This window comes from Haemaphysalis longicornis, unplaced genomic scaffold (assembly GCF_048455015.1).
Source record: "Haemaphysalis longicornis isolate Haplotype H1 unplaced genomic scaffold, Haemaphysalis longicornis Haplotype H1 scaffold_3, whole genome shotgun sequence".
In the NCBI taxonomy this organism is placed as follows: domain Eukaryota; kingdom Metazoa; phylum Arthropoda; class Arachnida; order Ixodida; family Ixodidae; genus Haemaphysalis; species Haemaphysalis longicornis.
The window spans coordinates 19,372,869-19,385,307 of record NW_027526335.1 but is presented as its reverse complement, the minus strand read 5'-3'; the positions used below and the strand labels follow the sequence as shown (position 1 = coordinate 19,385,307).

The 12,439-nt window shown below is 49.1% G+C and overlaps 1 protein-coding gene across 3 annotated transcripts in view; it reads right to left on the bottom strand.

Moving 5' to 3' along the window:
* Positions 1–12,439, bottom strand: part of LOC144174077 (uncharacterized) — a 41,305-nt gene that overhangs the window by 18,445 nt on the left and 10,421 nt on the right. For 2 of the 3 annotated variants that reach the window (XM_077702507.1, XM_077702508.1), the window contains exon 3: positions 248–388. In XM_077702507.1, the coding sequence (XP_077558633.1) occupies positions 248–388 (141 nt within the window). Of the gene's footprint in view, positions 1–247; positions 389–11,478; positions 11,656–12,439 lie in introns of those variants that run through there. The other variant, XM_077702509.1, reaches the window with a different exon arrangement.

Genomic DNA, 12,439 nt, shown 5'->3' with positions numbered 1-12,439 from the left:
ACGTCTAAGCATATGAAACTGAAATTAATATCCAAAAAAATGTTCCGTATTCAATCAATATCGGACGAGGCACATGGTGCTAGCTACCGAAACGGACTTTGGATTCGAAGCTTTTACTGGAAATATAGTTCACTCACTGAAATAGATACAGATGTTCATAATGAAGCAGCTCCGGAAGGCAAAAGTGCCGTGGTGCCGCCGGGCGAGCGCAAAAGACATTTCTCTGTTCGCAGTTGAAACAACTCACCGTAGAATATTCCGGCCAGGGCGAGCCCCGTGGCGGTGGGCAGGAAGTAGGCGATGCAGAGCGCTGCCCCGCACACCAGGCAGCAGCACAGGTTCGACACGATCACGGGAACCCGCTTGCTGAGCACGCCGCACAGCGCACCTGCATGCGCGGAATGGGTCACGCGGGAGGAGGCGTCGCTTTAGAGCCACATCACGGCTATGCTCGTGGGCGTGAGTTTGAAAAAAGAACACTTTTAACAGCAGCACTGTTTAAGCTTTTAGTTGTACCGTCCAGTTTTACCAGAAAAAAATACAAAAAATACCGAGCGCACGTCAGCGTGCGTCTCGTGAGGAGCGCTCTTTGTCGGCCAGCCCAACCTTCGAGAACACTCTGCCCAGCATTCGTGGCGTGATCTCTCGTGTGCTCTTCTCCTCGCCAGTTCACGTGCGTTCGTGCCTGAAGTGGGGAGCACAGACTCCGAGTTCGCGAAGCCGGTTTCCGCGGGTTCTAGCGCGTGCTAACGAGGTCCACTTCGGGAGAGATGTGAGAGTCTGCGGCCAAAACGATCCGGGCCTGCCAGTCATGGGGACCTTTCAGCGGCAGGTTCGGAAATCCAAGCGAGGTGCAACAGCCGGGCCTCCGACGAAGGGGCCTCCAGCTCTGCTGGCGGCCCCTCTCAAACTTTTTGCTCCTTTCCCTCGGAAATCCAACTTCACCAGCGTTTCCCTGTGTCGCCCCGACATACACAGGATGACTAACGGGCTGAAATAGGCGGCAGCACGGTTCGGTGTGGACGTTGTGTTTTCTGCCCCTGTTAAATTAAACAGCGTTGGTCTGGCAGTCCAGCGACGTTCAGAAGATGAACCAGGAAAAAAAAAATGGAGGGTGTGAAGTAAAACATGTATCACCGTTTGTACCGTGCTGTGTGGCTGTTATTTTCAAGATTCCTTTATCTTGCAGAAAAGTGTGTGTTGGTCAGACGGGTCTCTGCGTAAATATTCGACTAATGGAGCAGCGTAACATGCTTAAAAAAGAATACGCTCGTCTGACCGAGCATTGTCGCATATGTGAATACAATTGTTATCCGTAATTTCTCGAGACTGATATTCTGTACAGGCACAAAAACACGGTTACCACAGAGTTGTTGGAATCGTTTTATATAAGAAAATGGGGGAGCGATTGCATTAGTGAATCATCGGTTGTTTTGCATGAGAAAAAATATATTTTTTTAAATAATCGTTGCGATACGGTGTTCCAGTGGCAAGAAAGGGGCGCTGTCAACTGTGGAGTGTTTCGGTAGCGTTAGTATGTCATTTGCTGGTCTGGGCACGGGGGGGGGGGGGGGGGGGGGGGGGGATTTTGTGCGAAACTGCGCCTGCTGCAAATTCACGGGCATTTCACGAGATTTTTTATCCTATTTCACGGTGACGGCAGCCGCTATTTACAAGCTGTTACGTAACACCACGTCACTTTTACGCGGGCTGAAGTTTCCAATGTGCGACGTGCGCGTTCCCGCCAACTGTTTATATCACGCCACGTCTCCTCAGCCAATCACGAGAGGGCGTGACATACAAGCCATTTGTTGTTGAATAGCAAAGACAGGCCTACGTTGTCGTGTCCCCCGCATTTCGTCTAGTTTTTTCGTTGCCGGGAAATAATTGTGCGCTTTCAGTAGAGAGAAATAAGGTAAACTTTAGAGCTGGTGTCAGTAAACGTCATGAAACGTCAAAATGACGACAGCACCCACAACGGATTTGTCAACCGGAAGCACGTGGCCAATACTGAAAGCCAGTCAGACAACGCCTCCGGCGAATTCACAGCTCACGGTGAATTTACGGCGTCGAGAATAGCGCCCGAGGCTTCGAATTCAGCGATAAGTCTGGACTATCAGGGCAACCCCTGCCGCAAGCTCGAATTGGCGACGAAAATCGAGGTTCCTAATGAAATTAAGAAGGGAGACGTGTTGTGGCCTAATAACAATGCTCTTATTATGCCTTTTGTTTGATTAGAATTTTGGTTAATTCGAAGTTGCTTGGGGCCCCCGTCGAGCGCAAAACGGGACCGAAGAAACTTCGTATTAACTGCAGCCGACTGTGCTGCTCTCGAAATACGGTTTGCAATCACAGGAGGGGCAATGAATAGCTAAGAAACGAACCGTTTATAGGTGGAACGCTGCCTTAACCGTTCGCTCACTCAAAGAGCTAGCAGAAGGATCGACAGACGGGCGAGTTGGCGATTGCTATCGTCCTGTTTGTTTCCTTTGTGTTGTGTATTTGTTAAGCTTCGCTGTCATAGGCGTGCGCAGAGTTCTTGATTAGGGGGGGCAAAGTCTTACCGCTGCGCACCCCCCCCCCCCCCCCCCCCCCCCCGGCCTTCCAGCAACTCCCGACCTCCTCCCACTGAAGGCCTAGCGGTCCGAACGCAGTGCAAAGAGGTATGGTTATAAAATTTTTATTTCAATGCGATGGAATTGCAACACATACAAAATATTTCTGAGCAGAAATTTTTACTTTAATGTGTTACATTGGCAAAATATGGGCTAATTTGGCGCCCCCCTTCAGATGATTAGGGGGGGCGGCCGCCCCCCCAGCCCCCCCTGTGCGCACGCCTATGTTCGCTGTTTCGCCGCAACTCAATGACCTGCTTGCTCGATGTACTATTGCCTTCCGCACAAAAAGTTGAATGCTGTGGACCACACCCTCCACACATTACATGGAATGCGCCTCCCAGGCGGAGCGACACTGTGACCCGTAAGCCCGTAAATGCTGTTCTCTCAGCTGCAAATGCCCATGCCACTCCATGAATAGGGGGGGGCCTTGAACGGGGGATGAACGTGACGGATGCGGGCAGCGGGAGGCACAAAGCGTTTCCGTGTGTTGTTCACGGCGGGGAGTACACCTATCCACGCTGTACATCTCCATGGGCGTGACCTGTGCAATCTCTGCGGTGGCATCCGGTGAGAGACATATATGTGCATACACATACTTCAGCCGCGCCACCCATCGAAATGAGAGCAAACTATTACACGCTGAACTGCGCGGCCTTTGCTATCTGAGCGCATAAACCTGGGCAAACAAGTTGACAGCTGTTTGACGATATTGGGGGGAAATACGTATGCAACGCTCGAGATAGAGGCGCCACCGAGAGCGGCTTGAGGAACGCGGCGTCCCAGACGATGATGAGGGCGGTCGCGCCGTTTTAAATTCATAACCATCTCTGTGAGGACTTAGCGAGGAAACCCGTCTGGCCCTTCTGTAACGTTTGTGTCACACTTTCACAGCGTACCAAATGCCATTAATTAAAGGCACTAGGACCTTCATAGTCTTATATGCTCTTGCAAAAATGTCTTCCAAGCATTGCGTTATTGCACAGCAGTGAAGCCGCAGGTATCTCCATGGTGCACTTTGATGTCATGCTTTCAAGATTGCCTCTGATAAACGTCTGCCCAGCAAGGCTTTTTGCATAGCAGTAAAGCGGACTCTAAGAATGCTCAGTGTATAGCGTTTTAGAGGGATACATGCCGTTTCATGAAGGTATTCGTTAAAAGGCCTTGGGCCCTTCCAACTTTGATATCATACTGCTCATATTGCCACTCAAAACATCTTCCCAGCGGTGTATTTGTGTATAGCAGCAAGTCCAACTTTAAAGCGAATACGTGTGTAGCAGAGCGGCTCAGGCATTTATCCGTCAATTCCAATTTAAGGGCTTCTAGAAATTCTTTTTCCCCGCCTGCGGCGTTTCCCGACAAGCGCTGACAAGAGCAGCGTTAGTACGAACGGGCACCAGAGAGGCATACGAACGCTTTAGGCGCAGGCAAAAGGCTTCGAGAGGGTATTACCAGAGCCCTTCAAAGCATTGAAGGACTCTGGTATTACTGAGACAATAGAACGGCGGCCATGAAACCTAACAGGTCGTCGCTTTCGCGTCACTTCCGCTGTTTTTGAAGTTCCCGCGTTTTCTCATCTTAGGAGCTGCTTTGTCGCACTCATCTCACACCTGCCTTCTCTCATAATTAGTATCAGCACGAAATAAATGAATTCATCTGCAAATTAATTACTCAAATGTTTTTGTGGTGCTGATCATCATCAGCAGCAACCTGTTTTTGTCCACTGCAAGACGAAGGCCTCTCCAATTCAATGAGAAAAGAAACCAGGTCCCTTTCTGGTGAGGGAATGTTGAGCGAGAATGGTGCCGGGTTGAGTTTTGCTAAGTCTGTCGATTAGCAAAACTCCCACGGAGAAGCGCCGTAAGCCAGATTTTCCCCAGTTTCAGATGGAAGCAACTTCTTTACCGCGTAGCGTCAAAGGAAGAGACGACAGATTTTTGACGAGTATATTTTCTTCATCACAAATGAAAGGGCATCGCTTAAAACACCTTAACCCGAAGCGATTTTGCTGACAGCGCCCGAGAACTTTTGAAATCGCATTTTTTTATCTTCCAGCCATGCGTGTCCCGCCAAAAGGAATGCTGGCAGCCATGACAGTGAGCAGCGCAGCAACGCACTTTTAACTGCACGTGAGATTAAAATAGGTATTAACAACTTTTCTCCAGCTAAAGTAACAATAATGTACAGCCTTTCCTATTCCTTCATGCGGTTTTTGAATCACGCCTTGAAATCGATTGGACACGTAACGTAGTGTCACATTTAGCCACTACGTATCACCACCTTTCGGACTTGAGAAATGTTAGTTCCAAATAAAGTTATTTCCACTTGTTCTTTTTTTTTAATTTATGTGGACACCCCAGTATATAAAACGCTGTCTTTCATACGACCTAGAGGTCATGCACTCCACAAAAAGGGCCTTCTGTCGCAGAAAAGCCGGCGACATCGGCAGCGTTGACCATGAGCAAAAAATCTCGTAGCGCCACCTTGCGGCGCCCACTGAAACCCTCGAGATCGTAAGGCGCTGCCCAAACAAATGGCGCGCGAGCAGGAGCGGAAAGTTTTCACCGGTCGGAGAATTTCCTTGCGATGCAAACGGGACCCGATAGCGCTATTCGCGTTCCACGTTTAGAGGCGAATCTTAAAGGGGTACTGACACAAAATTTTGAAGGCGAGATAACTTCGGAGATGGATTGGTCTGAACACACATACATCCTCTGTAAAATATCAGCGGCAAATACAGCCTAGAACACATATAAAATCAATTTTAAAGTGTGCGAAACGCAACCAAGCCGCCAGCGGAGGGGCCTCACGCAATCGACATTCCCGGGATATTTTGTAAATAAACAACATCCAAACACGTCACGAGTTTGTGTTGGCCGCTTCCGCACTGCCGGCGCTCGCCGCTCCAATTGGTGGTCGGAGCTTCTGCTCTCGAGCAACGAACGATCCGATCGTTGGCGGCGAGGGCGCCGGGATTTCGTTGGCTCATCGGGCAGCTGGCCGCGTCCTAACTTTTAGAGCAATTGCAGGCACTCTATTTTTATTGCTTTTTATTACACTGGGCGCGAAAAGCGCACTGAGCGAGCCGCACGGTCGCTGCACCGGCGGCGGCGGCCACGGCCGCGAAGTGGCGCAGGCCGGCGCAGGTAGGTCGAGCGATAGCTTGTTACCGCTGCACGAAACGGGACTCCTCAAGTCCAAAATAAGGCAGCGCGTATGAGAAAGTAGTTAATGATGCGATGGTGGGTTGCATTAAAAATCGTCATCTGCACCGCTTACTAGAGAGGCAATCGAATATCCACCGCAGTGTTAAGCCGAACACAACTGTAGGCAGACCTGCCGGCTGCTCCCAGCGCGCGTATCCTCACCCACTGTCTCGAGCGTCGCGCGTCGTTCTCTAGCTGCGGTAGCAATTTGCACTCACAGCGTCTGCGTCACGTCCACGGTTGCTTTTTAATTAAGCGGCTGACGGGATCAGTACGTAGGGGCACTTAGAGAAACTGCCGGCGACGCAGATTCGAGAGTGCTACGGCAGCTCGGCTCTCTTATATCCCTCCGACGGTCACGTGCAGAGCTTTGTTTATACAAAACTCGCACTTCGCGGCACCCGCTGAAACCAAAATTGCGACTGTCCGCAATTAAAACGTCTGTAATTAAACAACCGTCGCACGCTAAAGGAAATGAGGTTTCCACACGTGGTAAGCAGGTCATTAGCCACTTATCGCAACAGAAAAGCCAAAGTGCAACATTTTTGTGTCAGTGCCCCTTTAAGGGTCCTCAAACTTTAAGAAAAAGTGACGTGGTGTAGCGGGGGCTTTGCTGCGAGGCTGCAGACTCTTGATGATTGACAATGGCTGGGGTTGGCACGTGTTGTTCTTTTTTTCTTTTCCGCACTGACAACGCCTCCATTGTCTAGAGCGGTTCCTCCCTGGCTGATCTCGTTTGAACGGGGCCATTTGTTCTCCCATCACAGTGATCTTCTAATGGTGCTGAACGAACAATGAACAATGACCGACGATGACGTTTGGAACTACATGCATTATGAAGGGAAAGCCAAAGTATTAGCACCGCAGGTTTACTACCGGCTGTCTACAAGCATTAAACATCTGGAGCCGGAATTCTTGGTTATTATTGCGTAGTTACGCTGTTCTTCAAACTTCGCTAACTATATAGCACTCTCTGCGACGTTTAACTCGCTACCAGCTGGCATGATATGACCCGCTATTACGAGTGCCCCTCACGCTGCCTCCAAGTAAAGCCCAATGAGCGTCATAAACGAAGGAACAAAGTAGAAAAGAAAGTATATACATACTGTGCATGCAACATACGGTAAAAGTTTATTCGGTTCTGTCTTCAACCGGTAAAGTTTTTTTTCTTCTTTGCGACAGGAGCATACCTGGTGCTCCTTCCTTACTTGTTTAGTGCTCCGAGTGCAAGTGCAATACGATAATGTGTGCGGAAAACATAATGTGTAATTGTATCCAGCCTACACCTAGAACGAGGCGTCCGTGAATGCAGACGCGTTCGGACTAAGCATTGTCTGTACGCGTGCCTCCTTATGACGGTCATAAACTCACCACGAGTAAGAGAAAAAACGAAACAGAACGAGATATAATTCGCTGGACATGCACGGGTACTTTTAAAAGCGTTACAGAATATAAACCTGCGTTCGTCAACATAGTTCAAGTTTATTCACTTCTTTACAATCTGCGGAAAGAGAAGCAAGAGCTAAAGGCTACGGCCTGACGGAGGCTCTTGCTCCACGGGACAATCCAGCAGTACAGTGCCATTAGCAAATCAACACAATAACGACCGTGTGTTCGAGATTCCGGCTCACGTTAAAGACCCCCAGGTGGTCAAAGTTAATCCGCAGCACTCCACCACGGCGCGCCTCATCGCCTGAGTAGCGTCGGCATGTTAAACCCCATATTAAATTAAATTAAATTAAATTAATTATTACATCAATCAAATCAACACAATAACATTCAATTACATGTACACAATGCGAAAACCATACACGAAAAGTACACTCGAAGCGTGAAAGTAGGGAGACGGGGGCAAGGATGAATACATCTATTCACAGGCTCTCCCATACGTCTGTAGAGTACTTAAGAAAAACTAAAAATAGTTTGTAGCTAACAAACACACAAGTCATTTTTTAAAGTTATATCTTGAAGTATTCTGAAGTTGCACTTCAAAGTATTCTTTCCCCATCGTACAGTTTGTTAGCAGCTATTGCAAACCTAAAGGCGGCTATTCAACTTGGAACTTGATTGCCCAATGCGCTCACGCACTGTACGTTGCACAGCCCCACAGGGCAAATAAGTTCGTTAAAATTCTTCAGCCTAATAAGTTTGCAGGCCACCTAGACGTTGCAAATGCTCGCGCCTGCCACCAGCTCGTCCTCTGTTTCCCTTTAGCCAGGCACATTGAGAAAACCCGCTTCAGTGTGCGTCCAACGCGAATCGGGTTCCTGTTTTCGTGCCGAAGGCGATAAAACTCGAATCAGACTGAAACCAAGGACGGGCAGCTAATTAAAGGAGGGACGGCGAGCGTTCCTCGCAGCGGAGAGGAGGGATGCGAAAATGGTTGATGCGCTGCCTGAAAGCGGTGGCGTGTGCTCGCCTGGTGGGTCTGGGGATAAAAACCACTCGTCCCGCAAACAGGATAACTGCGCTAGTTAGTCAGAAAAAAATAACTGAAAAATGCAGCTCAGAATTAGTGAGGCAGAAGACTGTTTAATGTGACAACACGAGCACTTGTCAGAATATTGACTCCAAGAAGTATTCTTCTATACGGCCAGTTTCGCTTTGCATATATATTTTTTTCAACCCTTGATCTTGTGCAACGTAATTCCCCTTCGAGTATTCGCAAATGGGCCTGATAGGCCCATTTGCGAATGCTCGAAGGGGAATTACTAAGGTTACGCCGTAAATATCCTAGTGTCTTCGATGCGTTAGCACAGATGGCTGTAACATGGGATGACCACGAAAGGTTTTCGGTTAGGTGAACGCCCAATATTTGTACGATACTGTATGCAGCAATTCAATGTGATTGGCGTTGTATGAAAAATGTGAGTTGACGCGTTTACAGCTAAAAGAAATTACCTGACATTTTGGTGCTTTCAAAGCCATTAACCAAGTGTTACACCAATAAAAAATTAGGCTGAGATCGTTTTGAAACGCTTGGTGGTCGTTAGTACTGTTAATTGATCTGTAGATAATGCAATCATCAGGAAAAATGCGCATGGGAGAGGAAATATTTGGTGGCAAATCGTTGATGTAAATCAGAATGAGCAAAGGCCCCAGAACGCTGCTCTGGGGCACACCTGACGTCACGTAAGTTAGAGATGAAGCAATATTGTTAACTAGTGTGAACTGTAGACGGTTGGAAAGAAAATTTCGAAGCCATGATAGTGTGCAGGAGTCAATTCGAAGCGCGGTTAATTTTGTGATAAGACGACAATGGGCGACACGATCAAAAGCTTTAGAGAAGTCTAAAAAATGCAATCAGTCTGAAGGTTATTGTTCATGTTAAAGTGCAGCTCAGTCGTGAATTCAAGTAACTGCGTTTCGCATGATAAGCTTTTTTTCTGAAACCATGTTGATTATGAAAAAAGAAATGATTCGACTCTAGGTGATTGTAAACATGGGATGTTCGATAAGCTTGCAGCAAATGCAGGTCAATGAAATGGGGCGGTAATTTTCCGGGCTATTTCTGTTACCAGATTTAAATACGGGGACCACTTTACCTATTTTCCAGTCACTGGGCAGCTGTCCAGAGGATAACGACTGCTTGAATATCACACAAATAATTTTACGAGACACAGATATGGTATTTTTTAGTATTTTGGAACTAATATTATCTACACCGGAAGAAGTAGATAACTTCAGATTATTGATGAGGCATGCAACACCCTCTTTTGTAACTTCAATACTTTCCATATACTCCCAGTCATAATTATACGCACGTTCATCAGTGCCCTAGGACAAGTAAATGCTGCACAAGTCTTGAACTCTGATGTAACATACGGAATAATATCAGGGTTGATGTCCTGGTGAAGTTGAAAAGTTGTGGATTAGTCAGACGTGGTAAAGAATTACTAAATGCGTGTTTTGACCTAACTTAGGGAGTTATACAAAACGCGTACACAGTTTCCCACTGTTCTGGAAAAACTAGATTTTACGGACACTTCGAATTTGCATTGATTGCAGCTTGGACACAGTTTGTGTATCGCCTCTTAACTGGCGAAGGGATGGATCGTCTTTGCAGGGTCGGGACTTGACCACAGAAGCTCAGGAGATGCACGTAGCCGTCTGCACGCTGGACTTGGAAGTTGATACTGTTTGCTGGACACTGGCAAGTGCTTGAGGGAGTTAGGAAGAGGACAGCCGCACTAAATGTTTCGCTGGAAATTGGGTTGTGGATGTGAAAGGTGGCAGACGACTGCCGTGATTTTTGGATTTTTCCCTCCTAAAACAGCCCACAACAGTACACCAACTAGGTGTAAGCACTGAGAAGCTGCCAGACGTCTGTAAGTGAGCCAACATGCCGGCCCCTGAGAAGTGTTGCCACTGCAGCAATTCCCCTGTGAAATGCCCTGTTGATAAACAGGGCATTTTAGAGTGGGAATGCTGCAGTGTCAACACTTTATACATCATACATTCCGCATTGCACAGTGCGGCTTATACTATGTAGTTTCAAGTTTCAAGTTTTATTATTTCCAAAAAGAATTTGTTACAACATTCAAGATTTACAGACGTCTATCTAGGTATATCCAGGATATACCTGGATATACAAACGCGCTATATTAAGCAGTATAACCCAGAGTTCACTCTCCCACAGCGTCTAATGCATATCTGTATCCAGTGCAACAACAGTCCCGTAATACGACAGATCTAATCACGCGCATTCCATGCCGGAATGCGCGTTGTTTAACTATAGGGCCAGTGTTCATTCAACCACAAGTTTAATCAGTCTGGAGAAATAAGAGAACTCCCGGCTCTGTTGCATTTTCGCATTCGGTTTGGAAATAGTCGGAGCGAACAGGCAGGCTATGCTTTGGATAGACGAACGTAGAGAAAGATTACAGCAGGTTAGAGATAGATCCAGGGCCGTCCGCTTATCTTGATGCTGCACATGTTGAAAGCAACTTCGACGCCACTACAGCAATAAAAAATAAAAAGAAAACAGAGAGAAGACAGGTACACGAGCAGCCCTTCTACGTGCTTACGCGTAGCGACATTTATCTGAGCTATATTTTACTGCGTGCAGTGCAGCTCTGGGTGCAGCAGCTATGCTTTCTAGCGGTGATATTTGTGCTCGCTCGGCCTTTCCTTGCTGATCAAAAGCATCGTTCGTCCCTATATATTACTCAATGGGACACCCGTCTGTAGCGCTTTATGTGTGGCACTTTCGCCGCGTAGTAGGAAAATCATATCTTAATAAAGGGCGTCATGACCTACATACTTTCATACCAAGCTCCCTGCATTGCCCCCTAAAAATTTCTTGATAGCAAAACACGCTTATGTGGCAGTGAAGCCAACTTAAACTGATTGATTGATTCATTGATTGTAGGGTTTAACGCGCCGACGCAACGCAGGCGATGAGGCGCGCCGTAGTGGAGGGCTCCGGATTAATTTTGACCTCCTGGGGATCTTTAACGTGCACCGAAATCTCGTAAACACGGGCGTTTTTGCTTTTCGCCTCCATCAGAAAAGCGGCCGCCGCGGCCGGGAATCGAACCCGCGTCCTCGTGCTCAGCAGCGCAACGCCTTAGCCACTGAGCCACCGTGGCGGGTCCGACTTAAACTGAATCGGTATATAGCAGAGCGGCTCGAAGCATTTGTTCGACAATTCCCACCTGAGATTTTCTGCACATCGTGACGTGTTGAAGTCAATTCCATTTAGGCTGCAGAATCGCCGTAGCAACAGTTATGTCGTGACATCGATGGCGAGGAGCTAAGCTGGAAGTTCAGTGTGCGCTACCTGGGGCTCACACTGGACCACTGCGTCAACTTCCGGCAGGCCACCAGGGAGCTCCGAGCCAGGGCACAGATGACCACCACGGCCGTGCGAAAGATGGCCGCCCGGGACCGCGGCTGCTCGCAGCGAACGGCCCTGCGGCTCTACAATGCTGCGGCCGTGGGTCTGCTCATGTACGGGCTACCATTGGTCACCCTGCGCAAGCCCAGCTGGCGGAAGCTGGAGAACGACCACCGAAGCGGCGTCCGCACCTGCCTTGGCCTGCCTCGAGACTCCCAGTGTGCGAAGACGCTGGCTGAGGCGGGGGCATGGACGCTCCAAATGACGGCGGACCAGCGCGCCCTGGGCCACATTGACCGGCTGCGGCGGGCTGAGGGAGGCAGCCCCCTGCTGCAGCGGCTGCGCACACACCGCCACTCGCGCATGGGGCGCATGTTGACCCTGTACGAGGAGATGGTGGCCCCCGTGGAAGCAGGCCCTCCCTGCAGCCGCCCCCCCGCCCTAGAGGCCGAAGTGCACACGGACATCCCGGGCCTGCGTAGCAAGCGGCGGACGTCGCACTGCGGGCAGCTGCAGCTGGCCCGGGGCGTCGTGTGGGGCGACCTGGAGGACCACACCCTGGTATACACGGATGGTTCTGTGTGGCAGCAGCAGGGTTCGGCCACGGCGGCAGCAGTGCTGGCGGAGGCCACCAGGCAGGCCCGGCTGCACTACGCCGCATCATCCGCCAAGGCCGAAATGGTAGGCGTAAGCCTTGGCCTGGACCTTCTACTGGAGCTGGAGCCACCTCCTGAGCGCTGCGCCCTGCTGTGTGATTCTCGAGTGGCCCTACTTCGAAG